Genomic DNA, 18,924 nt, shown 5'->3' with positions numbered 1-18,924 from the left:
CCCATCAAGTCTCTTCTTCTTATTGGTGTCCTTTAGTAGTGGTTTCTTTACAGCAAATCGACCATGAATGCCTGATTCATGCAGTCTCCTATGAACAGTTGATGTTGAGATGTGTCTGTTACTTGAACTCTGAAGCATTTATTTTGGCTACAATTTCTGATGAACTTATCCTCTGTAGCAGAGGTTACTCTGGGTCTTCCTTTCCTGTGGCAGTCCTCATGAGAACCAGTTTCCTCATAGTGCTTGATGGTTTTTGTGACTGCACTTGAAGAAACTTTCAAAGTTCTTGGCATTTTGTGGACTGACAGACCTTCATGACTTAGTATTGATGGACTGTTGTTTCCCTTTGCTTATTTGAGCTGTTCTTGCCATTACACGGACTTGGTCTTTTACAAAATAGGGCTATCTTCTGTATACCACCCCTACCTTGTCACAACACAACTGATTGACACAAATGCATTAAGGACAGAAATTCCACAAATGAACTTCTAACATGGCACACCTGTTAATTTAAATGCATTGCAGGTGACTACCTCATGAAGCTGGTTGAGAGAATGTCAAGAGTGTGCAAAGCTGCCATCAAGGCAAAGGTTGGCTACTTTGAAGAATCTCAAATATATTTTGATTTGTTTAATACTTTTTTGGTTACTACATGATTCAATATGTGTTATTTCATAGTTTTTATGTCTTCACTATTATTCTACAATGTAGAAATAATAACAAATAAAGAAAAACCCTTGAATGAGTAGGTGTCTAAACCTTTGACTGGTATTGTATGTCCTACAATTCCACTGTAAGGTTATTCTTGGACTTTCACAAAGATATTCATTTAAAACCTTGAGCTTTTACCTCCTGAAACACAGTTTAAATGACTGCTGTCAGTTAAACACCAAAGAGATAAAGGAAAATAAAATGTGAAAGGAAAAAAAACAAAAAACATAACATTTACACAAATATTCAGACCCTTTACTCAGTACCTTGTTGAAGCCCCTTTGGCAGTGATTACAGCCTCGAGTCTACTTGGGTATGACGCTACATGTTTGGCACACCTGTATTTTGGGGAGTTTCTCCCATTCTTCTCTGTAGATCCTCTCAAACTCTGTCAGGTTGGATGGGGAGCGCACAACTATTTTCAGGTCTTTCCAGAGATGTTCGATCGGGTTCAAGTCTGGGCTCTGGCTGGGCGGCTCAAGGACATTCAGAGACCGAAGCCACTCCTGCGTTGTCTTGGCTGTGTGCTCAGGGCCCTGTTGAAAGGTGAACCTTAGCCCCAGTCTGAGGTCCTGAGTGCTCTGGAGCAGTTTTTCATCAAGGATCTCTCTACTTTTCTCTGTTCATCATTCCCTCGATCCTGACTAGTCCCCACAGCATGATGGTGCCACCACCATGCTTCACCGTAGGGATGGTGCCAGGTTTTAATCCAGACGTGACGCTTCAGGCCAAAGTGTTCAATCTTGGCTTCATCAGACCAGAGAATCTTGTTTCTCATGGCCTGAGAGTCCTCTAGGTGCCTTTTGGCAAACTCCAAGTGGGATGTCATGTGCATTTTACTGAGGAGTGGCTTCAATCTGGCCAATCTACCTAATTGGTGGAGTGCTGCAGAGATGGTTGGCCTTCTGGAAGGTTATCTCATCTCCACAGAGGAACTCTGGAGCTCTGTCAGAATGACCATCAGGTTCTTGGTCACCTCCCCGGTTGCTCAGTTTGGCCGGGCGGCCAGCTCTTGGAAGAATCTAGGTGGTTCCAAACTTCTTCCATTTAAGAATGATGGAGGCCACTGTGTTCTTGTGGACATTCAATGCTGTAGAAATGTTTTGGTATGCTTCCTTGATCTGTGTCTCGATACAATCCTGTCTCGGAGCTCTACGGACAATTCCTTCGACCTCATGGCTTGCTTTTTGCTCTGACATGCACATTTCCAAATCATGTCCAATCAATAGAACTTACCACATGTGGTCTCCAATCCTGTCGTAGAAACATCTCAAGGATGATCAATGGAAACAGGATGCACCTGAGCTCAGAGCAAAGGGTCTAAATACTTATGTAAATAAGGTTTTTTAGTGTTAATACATTTGCAAACATTCTAAAAACCTGTTTTCGCTTTGCCATTATGGGGCACTGTGTATAGATTGATGAGGAACATTTTATATTTAATCAATTTTAGAATAAGGCTGGACACTTTCTGAATGAACTGTATGCCTGCCCAAATCATAATCCCACCGCCACCATGGGGCACTACGTTCACAACAATGACATCAGAAAACTGCTTGCCATCTGCCCGGTACAGTTGAAACCAGATTAATCCATGAAGAGCACTCTTCTCCAGCGTGCCAGTGGCCATCGAAGGTGAGCATTCCCCTACTGAAGTCAGTGACAACGCCAAACTGCAGTCAGGTTAAGACCCTGGTGGGGATGACGAGCATGCAGATGAGCATCCCTGAGACAGTTTGTGCAGGAATTCTTCTGTTTTGTAAACCCACAGCTTCATCAGCTGTCAGGAAGGCTGGTTTCAATTGATACCGCTGGTTTAGAAGTCGGATGAGGAAGTCCTGGGCTGGCGTGGTTACATGTGGTCTTGTCATGATCATCGTAATCACATTCAGACCAAAGCACAGCGTGAAATCGGATCGACATATTTTATTTGAAGTGAACCGTACAAAAACAAAAAAGAATAAATGAAACGTGAAGTTCTGGAGTGCTCACAGGCAACAACACAAAAACAAGATCCCACAATACACAGTGGGGAAATGGCTGCCTAAATATGATCCCCAATCAGAGACAACAATAAACAGCTGGTTCTGATTGGGAACCATACCAGGCCAACAGAAATAAAACAACCTAGATTACCCACCCTAGTCACACCCCGAGTCACACCCACACCCTCACCTCATGAAACACGTTGCATTTATATTTTTGTTCAGTGTACATCCGGATGTCATGAAGGCTTCATTTTAAAATGAGTATCTGTTATGAGTGGAGCAGGACAGTATAGCTGCAGAGATACATTAGTCGAGTAAGATCATATTCAGGTCACCCACCTATACAGCCGCTGGGGTTCTCTGTTGCTAGGTTCCAGTAGAGCGGTTTACATGTATCACACAGAATTCCATCCACATTGGGCAGGCAGCCACAGGAACCCTATATCAGGATGACACACGTGCAGACAGACACATCCCAAAGATCATTTAGATATTTGATCATTTTAAGACCCCTTGAAGTGTCAAAAAGGGAAAACTTTATTTTTTTTTATTAACAAAAATGTTTTGGCCTTCCTGCTATCTCTAAGGAGACGGATTGGGGGAGTCCAGGGGGTGAATTACTGCCTCACACTACAGAAAGAGGAGATAGGTTCCTGCCCCATGGGCCGTTCTGGCTTAGACAAGGCTACTTACTTACAGTGTATTGCTTATTAAACAGTAGTAGATATGATTTTTTTAAATGCGGAAACAAAACCCTACAACTAAGGTAAAATGTTTCAATAACCATTCACAATGGTAGTGATGTTTTCTTTCCAACAAAACATTTCACACAAAGCAACCCCGCCACACCTCTGGAAATCCTGTGTTTCAGAAGCATTGCTGCATCTTTTTCCTCTGTAATATTTAAGGAAGTCGCTTTTTCTCTTGTAGGTCCTCCCATTACCTCAGCTAATAAAACTATAAAGAATATAAAGAACGAAGAGGCTTACAGTGGGCCTGTTGGGGGAGGCAAAAAAAACAAAGTATTTCTCAGTCAGCCATGTTGTGGGAGGCATAGGTTGCATACCGTTTGTGGATCTGCTGTGGTGACCTCTGACCCTGCTGGGTTACACTGGCTGATAGAGGCTGGAATAGAAGATATAAAAACGTCTGTAAAAACTTCACGCAAATTGTTATTTTATGAAGAAGAAAGACAGCTGTGCTCCACGGAATACATTTACAGAACAGTACTTTGTTGGCAAGGTCACACCAGGGGTGACTGAAGTAACTTATATCACACGGCTGGATATGAAAACTCTCTCTACAATTATCAATTTTACACGTTGTATAAATCACATTGAGAAATGTTTGCCTAATATTTGGTCAAACACCCACCGTGAAACATAACCATTGAACCATCTCCCGTGGGGATAGCATATCTTAAGACCAGCTCTACCTCCACATCACAAAGATGGTTTAGGTTACAGGTAGTCAATGGAATTGTTTAGAGAACAGAGCCGGTGGTCTTTTAACATTTTTATTTAACCTTTATTTAACTAGGCAAGTCAGTAAATAACAAATTCTTATTTACAATGACGGCCTACCCTGGCCAAACCCTAACCCGGATGATAATGAGCCAATTGTGCACCGCCCTATAGGATTCCCAATCACAGCCGGTTGTGATGCAGCCTGGAATCAAACCGGGGTCTGTAGTGACGCCTCTAGCACTGAGATGCAGTGCCTTAGACCGCTGAGCCACTTGGGAGCGAGTCTTGTGGTAACACATCTAGTTTCTACCAAATACAGGGGGGTCCGGAATTATTGGATCCCTTGATAAAGATTAGCAAAAACACTATTTAAAATAAATACAAATACTGAGCTTTATTGTATGTAAAACTTGTTTGGTATTATATTCTTCTATACTAATACAATTTCTCTGAGAAAGAGATTTTGTTTAACAAGTAATACAAATCTCAAAAAGATGGGGGTAAAAAATATTGGGTCCCGTTTTCAATACTCCAGCATTTAACGACATAGACATTCCTTTATAAATAATATTTTCAGATTCTTGTTATCCTTCATCTGCACTTATGGGCTGCCCTCTTCAATTCAAACCACAGGTTTTCAATGATTCTGTGGTCAATTAACTATTTATTTGTGGATTTGGTGTGTGCTTAGGGTATTGTCTTGCTGAAAGATCCACTTGTGGCCAAGTTTCAGTCCTGGCAGAGGTAACCAGTTTTTAGGCTAAAACATCCTGGTAGTTAGTCAAATTCAGGGCTTAACGGCTCCATAAAATCAACATTTTGCAATGGCCATCTCAGTCTCTATACTTCAAACCCATTGAAAAACAGTCCATAAGTGCAGACAAAGGATAAGGAAAGATTCTGTATGGAGGAATGGTCTAAGATCCTCTAAGATGTGTTCTCCAAGGCTCAGTGCCATTATCCCCGCAAGGGGAGGGTACTGGAGTATTGAAAACAGGGGATCCACAGGGATACTGGATACATGCTTATGGGTCAGTTGTGTCAAATTGGCTGGATGTCCTTTGGGTGGTGGACCATTCTTAATACACACAGAAAACTGTTGAGCGTGATAAACCTGGCACCTACTACCATACTTCGTTCAAAGTCACTTCAATCTTTTGTCTTGCCCATTCACCCTCTGAATGGAACACATATACAATCCATGTCTCAATTGTCTCAAGGCTTAAAAATATTTCTTTAACCTGTATCCTCCCCTTCATCTACACTAATTGAAGTAGATTTAACAAGTGACATCAATAAGGGATCATAGCTTTCACCTGGATTCATCTGGTCAGTCTACGTCATGGAAAGACCTTGATTCAAGCAGGGGCTCCTAATGTTTTGTACACTGAGTCTATATCCCCCTCTACTTCTATGCTGTCTAAATAAACCCCCAAAATATGAAGGGAGTTTTTTTTAAACGCAAAGAAAGAATCTAGTGAGGTATCCTGAACACTGTGGAAAGCGAAGGCCTGACACAGAACAACGATCACATTGCTGGCCCACCACCCCAGGATGACACAGACAATGGCCTGATACTGGGTTACACATGGGGTCATAGGAACCCTCCCCAGAAAACTGGCAGATTGGGGAGAGAGAAAGGCACAGAGAGAGGGACTGTGAGATGTGTCATGGGAGAATGAGATGACGTAGTGTCAAATCAAATGCCTCTAACAGCACAGATCATAGTAAATCTGCAATATGTATCTTTTAAAGACAGGAATGCACTCATGTTTAAATGGATCAAGTCTATATGGGTCGGCTTTGCTTTCAGTGATTTGTTTTGTTCAGACAACTATGGGTAAATCATAAAAATAGACTGACTAGATAAGACAGATTTTATTTATGTGGGGTAAATCAACATGGTCTTTAAGGGTCATTGTGGGAGAATCTGTAGCTACAGTGCTGAATAGGCTTCATTAAACCCTGTGAGACTACGCATCAGTTTTTCCATCTGCAGCAGCTAGGTCATGTAAAGGTTGATGTGGGCGAATCAGTGTCTGCAGTGCAATAGCCCTCCCGTGGGTGTGGCCAAAACAAAAGGGTGAAAACACGCACAGGCACAGTCTGGGTATCCATAGTAACTGGGGGCACACTGGTCACATTGCTGTCCCACGTAGTTGGCATGGCAATGGCACTGTCCGTTGGGCCTGCAGACTCTGTCAGTCGCACCTGCACCGTCACAACGACACACTGTCACTGTGAAAATAAGTGGTGGGAAAGAGATTACTGTTTCTGTCTACTACAGGTTGAATTTTGTCAATAATGAAACAAATTAATTAATTCATCTTGTGGGGTCATATTTTGCTGTAAAATTTACTTCAAAGAGGTTTAGAGAATGAAAATTGTTGATCTATTTGTGCTGTGGTTTGGTGAGAGGGAACGGTTCCTCACTTTGGCAGTTAGGGAAGGTGTGGTGTCCTGGTCGACAGCGGTCACATTGCCGGCCTTCCACCCCTTCACGGCACACGCAGCGCCCTGACGCATCACACAGCTCCAGAACTGATCCACGTCGGTCACACAAACACTCTGAAAATAAATACAAAATAAAAATACATTATTGACTGCAGACACACTATCTGAATGTAAATAAACACAGAAGACACATTTCATCACACAACACCAGAAAAGCTAGATTGAGGCTCAATATATAATGGGAAGCCCCGCAGCCTTTCCCACGACATGTGTCATTAGCAATGGGCCTTTCTTTAACACAGTTTAAGATTAAATTCCTTCTTGTCAGGACACTGGATGAAAGTAAATGATTTTTGTCGCCCACATTCCCAGACAAACAATACAAATCGGAGACTGAGACAGAGTAAAAGACATCCTTTATATCCTTGTTTCAAATAAAAACAAGCTATTTTTCTAATCTGGCATTTTCCCCCAAGTTGATCCCAGCAAGAGAGAAAACAAAGTCAACCGGAAATTTGGGAGGGGACCGTTCATAGATATTAATAGAATGTCTGTTTGTTTCTCCCTGAACCATCCCAGCTGACCCAGTGGCATCATGGGAAGAAGACATGCTGGCAACCATCAGGCAAGAAAGAGCACTTAACCTTCAGAACCCCATTAAAGAAAACATGCTGATATTCCAAAGTCAGGATCTTGAAATCAGATGAGTACACAGTGCAGTTTGACACAAAGTAAACCCATTTGGATTGAGTGGTCCCCTAAAAGGTCTAGTAATCCTCTGTTTTATGACCTGTCCATATATAACTCAAAGGCATGGCCCACAGAAAGAGTTTGAGGCAGTGCTCTCTATAAGCAGGACATCTCAGAGAGAGAGAGAGAGAGAGAGAGAGAGAGAGAGAGAGAGAGAGAGAACACAGAGACAAAGATAGATTCTCAGCCTCATTCCTTTAGAGGTGTCAGGAGCCCTACTGCCTTACAGGAGTCAGAGCTGAGGTGCTGTAAAAGCTGTTAGTATAGCATAGGGTAGTCTAATCACACTCACGTTGACAGCTGGGTGGTCCGAAATAACCAGCAGGGCAGGCAGTGGGCCCTGTGGATAGAGATGTAAGGAGGGGGAAGGAGAGGGAGACACAGAGACAGAGTGAGAGAGCGAGAGGGGGGGTACAGGGAGGGAGGGAGAAAGAGAGAAAAAGAGAGGTGTTGCACTATAAAGAAGGCGACAAACTAAATCAGATAAACAAGATCATTATCAGAGTGATCAGACTAACATATAACGAGAAAAAATTGGTTGTTTCTGTTTATGTGGTCATGTTTTGTTTTGTTATAAAAGGGTATGTTAGATTACATTACACTGTGGTTACATTATAGTATAATGTGTACAACACTTACCCACTATATGGCCAGCAGGAGATTTAGTGGTGGGCTGGTAGATTGGATATCCTGATTTAAAAGAAAAGCGTCAAATCTATTTCAACACCATTAATATCTACAGTGGTTTGTGTGCTGTGCTCTACCCCAGTAATCTTGTAATCTACTTGGTACGAGGAACAAGCTAAGAGCTAGTAGGAAATAAATTGTATTGAGCACCCCATGAAAATGCAAAATACTGCAACATCATTTTAATCAGACTGATTCATGAGCTTTAAGACAAAGACCAAAAAGAAAACCTCCTGGCAAATAGAGATATTGTTGATGATAGCAGCCCACCCCAAACAGAACCTGATTTAGTTACTACCAGGGAGTCTGTCTACTATTCATGTTTAGACTGCTCTTGGAGCACTCACAGCCTCCAAAATATAAAATCCTGCTTTTAATAATCGCATCCAGTAATAAATCTCTGTACTGTATTAATAAAATGCCAACCCAAATTCTTCATTCCACATTAAATCTTCTGTTTATATGACAAGGGAAAGCTAACCACCTGGGGTCGATTACTCACTCATTAGAATTTCTGTATAAAACCTCTGTATAAAAGTTGACATGAAAGGTTTAGTTAATGATTTGTGTCTACCATAGCTAAATCAACGGGGTAATCAAGATATGTATACAGCCCCTTTTGTTTTTACTGTGGAAGGCATGATTAGACTATGGGGATGAGGAGGTTCGTTGTGGAATTTAGCCAGGACAACATCATGTTTCACTTTCTATGGGAGTGGACTGTTCCAGAGAACATCAGTTAAACAGATTCCAGATTTACAATATCAGTAAACAGTGAGGAACAGAACGCATCTTCAAGATGACACTGTCCTTGTTAATATAGCAACGGTGGAAAGACATGAGTGTGGGCATGAAAGTAACATGTATTAGTCAACTGTGTTTCTAATAAGGACTTGGTCATTTAAGAAAATAGACAAGCTACTTTGGGAGAATAGATAGACAGTACAGTATAACTGCCAAACTCTCTCACAAACACATAGTGTGACACATGGTGATTGTAAGGGCTTGTCAATCATGGCTTTTGGTCAGACACCATGTGAAGCATGAGGAATGTTCTGAATACAGAGTTGAAACATGACCTTATGCATCATCACGCACTGACACAATGTCTAAAGGTCAATAATCAGAATACGAGAAGAACGAACAACTCAACCTAAAGACATGCAGGGTCAGGCGTGTGTCTGTGTTGACGTGCTCAGGAGAAGGTACGACAGAATGAGGAGAGTGTGGTAAAGGATTGATATTTCATTTCTTCTGAGAATATGTTGTAGCAGTACTGCAGTCTTTGGATGAGTAGCCTTCACTGTAATTTGTATTCATGTATTTATTGTGTGTTTATATATCTATGATCCTAAAATGTAAATTCATTATTACATGCAAATCCAGTTAATTTATATTTTCCAATCAACTCAAACTTTACTTTTGTGTGAATGTACAGTATTTCATCTCTGTAATCAGAACATTCCTCGTGCTTCTCATGGTGTCAGACCAAAGTCCATGATTGGCAAGCCCTTACTTAAAGGACGTCGCCACATAGAATGTAGAATGTCCCTTTAATTGTCAGTTGACTACTTGTGAGCCTTTCAACTTAGCTAATTGCACACACCTGTGGCTTCTGCTTCAAGTGCTCAGTTTCTTTAAAAATGGAGGATGATGTTCAGTGTGAGGAGGACTGCTGGTACTGCATGAAAGTTTTAATAAAAATAGCCTATCACCATCTCTGTCTCGTCAATGTGAGAGGGCGTCGGCCAGCTCCCTCACACAGCTCCACAGAAAACATATCCTGCATACTTGTTTTTTTTTCTTTAGATCTGGGAATGTTGATCCAAAACATGAAATAATTCAACAAAAATTCTTACATGTTATATAGGAATGAGGTCAATTAGCCTTCTTCCGATCCCAACTCCTCACAACATTCTGCATGGGCTCTTACTGTATAGTAAAGCTTCCTCTGAGGTCAAAAGCAGGACTTCCTCAATTAAGAGCTTCTGAAGGAGTTTCCTTCCTCACCCTGTGTCCAAATGTAAACCAAGCTAGGGCAGGGCTATATTATACGCCTTCTTATTTGTTATTCATTCATACGTTTGTTCATTCTCCCACTGGTCATTCAGTCATTTATTTGTTGTTCGTTGGTTAATTAGTGTGTCTGTCCAGCCAGCCATTCATTCAGTCATTAATTCCCTCTGCGTACAACACATTTCCAATCCCAAATAATCGCTTTATACAAATAATTGGTACATCTTAGAAATGAGGAGAGTTTACGTACTGATGCACTGTGGGTAGCCATAGTAACCATCTGCACAGCGTTCACAGTTGTTTCCCGTGAATTCTGCTCGGCATCGGCAGCGTCCTGTCCCCATCTCACAAGCAGCAGTCGTCCTGGCATCACACCTGCAGGCTGTAGTCACACACACACACACACACACACACACACACACACACACACACACACACACACACACACACACACACATTTTATTACAATTCAGTCTTATTTTAAATTGATTTAAAAAAAAAATCTTATCAACCTACACACAATACCCCATAATGACAAAGCAAAAACAGGTTTAGACATTTTTTTAAATGTATTACAATTTTTAAACGGAAATATCACATTTACATAAGTATTCCGAAACTTTACTCAGTACTTTGTTGAAGCACCTTTGGCAGTGATTACAACCTTGAGTTTTCTTGGTGAGACGCTAAAAGCTTGGCACACCTGTATTTGGGGAGTTTCTCCCATTCTTCTCTGCAGATCCTCTGAAGCCCTGTCAGCTTGGAAGGGGAGCATCACTACACAGCTATTTTCAGGTCTCTCCGGAGATGTTAGATCGGGTTCAAGTCCGGGCTCTGGCTGGGCCACTCAAGAACATTCAGAGACTTGTCCCGAAGCGTTGTCTTGGTTGTGTGCTTAGGGCCGTTGTCCTGTTGGAAGGTGAACCTTCACTCCAGTCTGAGGTCCGGAGTGCTCTGGAGCAGGTTTTCATGAAGGATCTCTCAATACTTTGCTCCGTTCATCTTTCCCCTCAATCCTGACAAAGTCTGATGATGGTACCACCACCATGCTTCACCGTAGGGATGGTGCCAGGTTTCCTCCAGACATGACTCTTGGAATTCAGGTTGGAGATGGTTGTCCTGGAAGGTTCTCCCATCTTCACAACGGAACTCTGGAGCTCTGTCAGAGTGACCATCGGGTTCTTGGTCACCTCCCTGACCACGGCCCTTCTCCCCCGATTGCTCAGTATGGCTGGGTGGCCAGCTCTAGAGTCTTGGTGGTTCCAAACTTCTTCCATTTATGAATGATGAAGGCCACTGTGTTCTTGGGGACCTTCAATGTGTTCTTGGGTACCCTTCCCCAGAGCTGTTCCTCGACACAATCCTGTCTCGGACCTCCTTCCTTTGACCTCATGGCTTGGTTTTTGCTCTGACATGCACGGTCAACCATGGGACCTTATATAGACAGGTGTGTGCCTTCCAAATCAATCAATTGAATTTACCACAGGTGAACTCCAAGTTGTAGAAACATCTCAAAGATAATCAGGATGCACCTGATCTCAATTTCTAGTCTCATAGCAAAGGGTCTAAATACTTATTTTTTATACATAGGCAAAAATGTCCAAAACCTGTTTTCGCTTTTTCATTATGGGGTATTGTGTGTAGATTGATGAGGAATAAGAATAAAGCTGTAACATAACAAAATGTGGAAAAGGGGAAGGAGTCTGAATATTTTCCGAATGCACTGTATATGACAACAATCAAAGAAAATGATGATGGAGCTAACAAGCTTTCACAGTCTGTGTTTTCCCAAGAAAACACCTTCCGCTGTTGAGCTCAGGGCTTATAAGCATTTCCTATACATGCGATGCATTAGTTTCTCATCCAGACTGACATCAGAATGGAAATTAAATGAGCATACTATGTGGGCATAAACAGCACAGTGACATCAGGATTGTGTTTTATCAATCTCCTGCTAAATGGTCTCTCAGTCAGATTATATGTGACACACACAAATATGTATTGTCACAGTTTTGTGTTATTTTCATTTTCTTTAATTTAAGAGATGTGCACCTTATTTTTTTAACTAAATATTCTGTTTAAGAAAATACAGTTGAAGTCGGAAGTTTACATACACCTTAGCCAAATACATTTAAACTCAGTTTTTCACAATTCCTGACATTTAATCCAAGTAACAATTCCCTGTCTAAGGTCAGTTAGGATCACCACTTTATTTTACGAATGTGAAATGTCAGAATAATAGTAGAGAGAATGATTTATTTCAGCTTTTATTTCTTTCATCACATTCCCAGTGGGTCAGAAGTTTACATACACGCAATTAGTATTTGGTAGCATTGCCTTTAAATTGTTTAACTTGGGTAAAACATTTCGGGTAGCCTTCCAAAAGCTTCCCACAATAAGTTGGGTGATTTTTAGCCTATTCCTCCTGACAGAGCTGGTGTAACTGAGTCTGGTTTGTAGGCCTCCTTGCTCGCACACGCATTTTCAGTTCTGCCCACACATTTTTGATAGGATTGAGGTTAGGTCTTTCTGATGGCCACTCCAATACCTTGTCTTTGTTGTCCTTATACCATTTTGCCACAACTTCGGAAGTATGCTTGGGGTCATTGTCCATTTGGAAGACCCATATGCGACAAAGCTTTAACTTCCTGACTGATGTCTTGAGATGTTGCTTCAATATATCCACATAATTTTCCTGCCTCATGATGCCATCTATTTTGTGAAGTGCACCATTCCCCCCTGCAGCAATGCAACCCCACAACATGATGTTGCCACCTCCACGCTTCACGGTTGGGATGGTGTTCTTTAGCTTGCAAGCATCCCCCTTTTTCCTCCAAACACAACGATGGTCATTATGGTCAAAGTTCCATTTTTCTTTCATCAGACCAGAGGACATTTCTCAAAAAAGTACGATCTTTGTCCGCATGTGCAGTTGCAAACCATAGTCGGGCTTATTTATGGCGGTTTTGGAGCAGTGGCTTCTTCCTTGCTGAGCGGCCTTTCAGGTTATGTCGATATAGGACTCGTTTTACTGTGGATATAGATACTTTTGTACCTGTTTCCTACAGCATCTTCACAGGGTCCTTTGCTGTTGTTCTGGGATTGATTTACACTTTTCACACCAAAGTACGTTCATCTCTAGGAGACAGAACGTGTCTCCTTCCTGAGCGGTATGACGGCTGTGTGGTCCCATGGTGTTTATACTTGCGTATTATTGTTTGTACAGATGAACGTGGTACCTTCAGGCGTTTGGAAATTGCTCCCAAGGATGAACCAGACTTGTGGAGGTCTACAATTTTTTTACTGAGGTCTTGGCTGATTTCTTTTGATTTTCCCATGATGTCAAGCAAAGAGGCACTGAGTTTGAAGGTAGTCCTTGAAATACATCCACAGGTACAACTCCAATTGACTCAAATGATGTCAATTAACCTATCAGAAGCTTCTAAAGCCATGACAGAATTTTCTGGAATTTTCCAAGCTGTTTAAAGGCAGAGTCAACTTAGTGTATGCAAACCTCTGATCCACTGGAATTGTGATACAGTGAATTATAAGTGAAATAATCTGTCTGTAAACAATTGTTGGAAGAATTACTTGTGTAATTAAGCATTACTACTTCTACTTAAGAGAGAGAACGATAAACAGATTGAGACAGGTTCAAATGGAAAAGACAGGTAATTGTAAACTCTGCCAAAGCGTTACAAAACAAAAAAATCAAAAAAGTAGAATGTTTTAATTTAATTGCACCAAGTAGATGTCCTAACCGACTTGCCAAAACTATAGCTTGTTAACAAGAAATTTGTGGAGTGGTTGAAAAACAAGTTTTAATGACTAAGTGTGTGTAAAATTCCGACTTCAACTGTATATCAAATGGACCGTCATTATCAAATTATAAGTGTTTCGCTTGTTCACATAAACATGTGTCATGCCCTGACCTTAGAGAGCCGTTTTATTTCTCTATTTGGTTAGGTCAGGGTGTGATGTGGGGTGGTATGGTTCTCAATCAGGAACAGCTGTCTATCGTTGTCTCTGATTGGGAATCATACTTAGGTAGCCCTTTATCCCTACTTCAGTGTGGGTAGTTGACTTGTGTTAGTGGCATTTAGCCCTTGTAAGCTTCATGGTTGTTTATCTGGTTTCTTGTTTTGTTGGCGTCATTCCATAATAAAGGAAAATGTACGCTCACGACGCTGCACTTTGGTCCGCTTATTCCTTCCAGGAAGACGGCCGTGACTGTCACGCCCTGACCGTAGATTGCTTTGTATGTTTCTATTTTTAGTTTGGTCAGGGTGTGATGTGGGTATTCTTTCTTTGTCTATGTGTTTGGCTTGGTATGGTTCTCAGTCAGAGGCAGCTGTCTATCATTGTCTCTGACTGAGAGCCATACTTATGTAGCCTGTTTTCCCATTTTGAGTTGTGGGTGATTGTTTTCTGTCTCTGTGTCTGCACCAGACAGAACTGTTTCGTTTTCGTTCGTTCTCTTGTTATTTTGATTTTGTGTTCAGTTTTAATAAATATTAACATGGACACGTACCACGCTGCATATTCATCTGATCCTTCCTACTCCTCCTCAGAAGAGTAGGACAATCATTACAGTGACAAACATAGACAAGAGCAATTTGTTTTGAAAATTAAATTGCCTTCCATGCATTCTGTTCTATATAATAATTGCCTTTTTTCTCCAAGAAGCCCACACAGGTTCTTCTTACTTGAATGAACAAAAAATATGTATCCTGACAAATACCAAATGACCTTTACTTTACACATTAATTCTATTCTCTAATAAGGTCCGTAGGGCTTTTTACAAGAGAGATGGTTTCTGCTGTGCTGGTGCAGCCACATCCTGCTTCTGTCATTTGTCACACAATAGGGGTGGTTTTCTAGGATAATCTATGGCCCTATTCCTACTTTATAGTGAACTAATTCTCACCTTTTTAGATGAACAAAGATACAGTTTAGGCTATAAAAAATATATGTTTAGTTTTATTGTTGAACGTTTTTCAGTTGTTCAAATGGATTACCTGGTAAACCATATCTCCTGATTTCTAGAATAATCTCAAAATGCTGTATTGCTTTAGTAAAGCCTGCTGTAACTCTAGGGATGCATCTATCATCATGAGTTAACCCTGTTGACCTCTGTTGTGCTTTCAAGGGATCACAAGCCACGTGTCAACCTGTTACTGTCATTTAATTTACTATTATTAGTTGGGCTACTACAGCTGTATATGGATTACTACAGTAAATGGGTTACCTTACACTCCAGTACCACATTCATTTGCCTGTTGTATGACATGTTCCCTTCATAATTATGATGGATCTGCATTTCAATTGGTCACAGGCTAGTGTTTACAATCTCAAATTGAAGCATCATTGTTTTCCTTGAAATTACAGTATTTGATTGAATATGAGAACATTATACTAAAATGTAAGATTCATATGAATGTCTTCTCATCTGAGGTTTTAGATGCAGAGGAGGGCTAACAAGGTGACTATGGGAACACAGTTTTACTCTACTGTTTTTTTTGTAGGTTATGGGATTGTGGTTTAGTGAAGTAGTCTAGGTAAGTCTATGGTTGCCTAGAGTGGTTCTCAATCAGAGGCAGGTGTTTATCGTTGTCTCTGATTGGGAACCATATTTAGGCAGCCATATTCTTTGAGTGTTTCGTGGGTGATTGTTCCTGTCTCTGTGTTTATTGCACCAGATAGGGCTGTTTCGGTTTTTCACGTTTATTGTTTTTGTATATTGTTCGTATTTTCATCTTTATTAAAGATGTTTATAAATAACCACACTGCATTTTGGTCCTCCTCTCTTTCACCGGAAGAAAACCGCAACAGCTGTATATGTTCTCTGGGTTCTAGACTTATAAAAAGGGATGTGACGCATCTTTCATCTACCGACCTTTGAAGATTATGACTTCTGACAGCTACAGTACGCAGTATATATCCTGCATAGACAAATATTATGTATTACACAGATCACGAACCACAAGCCCTTATGAAATTCACACATGATGTACCAAATATGCATGAATATCTGCATTGAAATCCACTGTGTTGTTGCCACTTTATGACGTAGGCCTAGGTTATGATCAGAAAAAATATCATTCTTGGAGTTCCGGTTCAGCATGTGAATGGATAAGAAGCTCGTGGATGAGGCTCCTACCCATTAGTTCATTTTTCCAAATGTGTCATTTGCATTCCACTCTCTTACATATCATATTTGATTGATGAGTTCGTAAGTTAACTTTTTGATTAAAATGTCACACGACCTGAGGAGCAGAAGACCTGTAACTAACGTTTCAACTGCGATGGCAAATGTGAATGGTAATGGGGCCGACTACAGTCCAACTGTTACAGAGCCTCATGTGGTCACACTCCCCAGAGATCTTCAGAACCTCCGTACGGTTCTGGTCTCGGAAATTACAGCTACCATTGCCACTCAGCTCAAAACTGCCATCGACGCTGCTCTGGCCCACTTCTCCGCCGTCCTAGATGGTGTCCGAGCCGCTGCGGATGAACAAGGCCGCCGAATTGACGGTGATGGGAAAATCAAAAGAAATCAGCCAAGACCTCCACAAGTCTGGTTCATCCTTGGGAGCAATTTCCAAACGACTGAAGGTACCATGTTCATCTGTACAAACAATAGTACGCAAGTATAAACACCATGGGACCACGCAGCCGCTCATACCGCTCAGGAAGGAGACACGTTCTCCTAGACATGAACGTACTTTGGTGTGAAAAGTGCAAATCAATCCCAGAACAACAGCATAGGACCTTGTGAAGATGCTAGAGGAAATGGGTACAAAAGTATCTATATCCACAGTAAAACAAGTCATATATCAACATAACCTGAAAGGCTGCTCAGCAAGGAAGAAGCCACTGCTCCAAAACCGTTTGCAACTGCACATGGGGACAAAGATCGTACTTTTTGGAGAAATGTCCTCTGGTCTGATGAAGCAAAAATTGAACTATTTGGCCATAATGACCATCGTTATGTTGTGAGGTAAAAGGGGGAGGCTTGCAAGCCGAAGAATGCCATCCCAACTGTGAAGCACGGGGGAAGCAGCATCATGTTGTGAGGGTGCTTTTGATGCTGGAGGGAATGGTGCACTTCACAAACTAGATGGCATCATGAGGCAGGAAAATTATGTGGATACATTGAAGCAACATCTCAAGACATCAGACAGGAAGTTAAAGCTTGGTCGCAAATGAATAATGACCCAAGCATACTTCCAAAGTTGTGGCAAAATGGCTTAAGGACAACAAAGTCAAGTTATTGGAGTGGTCATCACAAAGCCCTGACCTCAATCCTATCGAAAATATGTGGGCGGAACTGTAAATGTGTGTGCGAGCAAGGAGGCCTACAAACCTGACTCAGTTTAACCAGCTCTGTCAGGAGGAATGGGCCAAAATTCACTCAACTTACTGTGGGAAGCTTGTGGAAGGCTAGCCAAAATGTTTTACCCAAGTTAAACAATTTAAAGGTAATGCTAGCAAATACTTATTGAGTGTACGTAAACTTCTGACCCACTGGGAATGTGATGAACGAATAAATAATTCTCTCTACTATTATTCTGACATTTCACATTCTTAAAATAAAGTGGTGATACTAACTGGCTTAAGACAGGGAATTTTTACTAGGACTAAATGTCAGGAATTGTGAAAAACTGAGTTTAAATGTATTTGACTAAGGTGTATGTAAACTTCCGACTTCAAATGTATATATGTTACTCTCTTTGGTTTCTTCCCCAGTCATCATTGTTCCTGTATCTGTCATGTTGGTACGCTCTTTGTGTTTCTTGTTTTGTTTATTTATTAAATGTATTCACTCCCTGAACTTGCTTCCCGACTCTCAGCGTACATCGTTACAGAATGACGACTCAACAAATGGAAACATCAGGGACTGTTTTTTGTTTTGTTTTGGTGTTGGGGGTGATGTTGGGTCCGGGTGTTGGACCCAGTGCTACCTGGGAGGCCTCAGCCGGTTTGTAGGCTCCCATGTCTCAGCGGGTTCGATAGGCTCCCATGCCGAAGCTGGGTGAACAGATTCCTGTGCCTCAGCCAGTTTATCAGGTTCACTCCTCAGCCGGTTCGTCAGGTTTCTGCGCCTCAGCAGAGGCGACCAGTCCGCTCCGGATCCCCAGGATCGTCCCTGGGGTTAGCGTCCTGTGGCTGGAGCTGAACGAGCCGGAGAGGGGGTACTGTCACGTATGCTCTCTCTCTGGTGCTCTAGGTGGTCATACTCCCGCGCCTCAGCCAGTTCGGTAGGTTCCAGGTCCGCTCCTGATCCCCGGGATCATCATCATGGTCGGCGTCCTGCAGCTGGAGCTGCGCGTTGACCTACCTTACCATTTTGTGAATGCCTTTTAAAATATATTTCACGACTGGTGCTACGGAGCCTCTCTGCATTATGATAGGAAGGTTTTCCGTTTATATGCACCGATGCTGCGCTGTTTCTATTCGCTGGGGAGGGGAGGGGGAGTGACATTTTCGGTCCAAATTTTTTAAATTATTTTTTTTAAATTTCCCTTCGCTTTTTTAATCAGTTTTCTCTTATCTTTGCAAATGCTTGGTCTGTTGTCACACCTTTTTCATTTCAATATTTTAATCTTATAAAGTTTTTTATCTTGGAATACTAAGGCAATGAACAATCCTGTCAAGAGGTCTAGGGTCTTCTCTCATTTGAAAAAGCTAAAAGCAGATGTGGTATTTTTTTACAAGACACCCATTTACACATTAAAGATCACTCAAGGCTGCAAAACTCCAGGTTTAGTCAGGTTTTCCATTCAGACTTTAACTCCAAAGCCAGAGGGGTTGCAATTTTGGTTAGTAAAAGAATACATTTCTCTACTACT

General features: G+C 41.5%; 1 protein-coding gene across 2 annotated transcripts in view; it reads right to left on the bottom strand.

Annotated features, from left to right (window-relative positions):
• LOC139387454 (laminin subunit alpha-3-like) overlaps positions 1-18,924 on the bottom strand; it is a 121,899-nt gene that overhangs the window by 59,755 nt on the left and 43,220 nt on the right. For both annotated transcript variants that reach the window (XM_071133637.1, XM_071133638.1), the window contains 7 exons: positions 10,323-10,454; positions 8,009-8,059; positions 7,662-7,709; positions 6,599-6,733; positions 6,263-6,403; positions 3,766-3,824; positions 3,039-3,138 (listed from right to left, as the gene is read on the bottom strand). In XM_071133637.1, the coding sequence (XP_070989738.1) occupies positions 3,039-3,138; positions 3,766-3,824; positions 6,263-6,403; positions 6,599-6,733; positions 7,662-7,709; positions 8,009-8,059; positions 10,323-10,454 (666 nt within the window). The remainder of the gene's footprint in view (positions 1-3,038; positions 3,139-3,765; positions 3,825-6,262; positions 6,404-6,598; positions 6,734-7,661; positions 7,710-8,008; positions 8,060-10,322; positions 10,455-18,924) is intronic.

This window comes from Oncorhynchus clarkii, chromosome 28 (genome assembly GCF_045791955.1).
Source record: "Oncorhynchus clarkii lewisi isolate Uvic-CL-2024 chromosome 28, UVic_Ocla_1.0, whole genome shotgun sequence".
NCBI lineage: Eukaryota > Metazoa > Chordata > Actinopteri > Salmoniformes > Salmonidae > Oncorhynchus > Oncorhynchus clarkii.
Note: the sequence above shows the minus strand (reverse complement) of the source record. Positions and strands in the feature narration are given on the sequence as shown.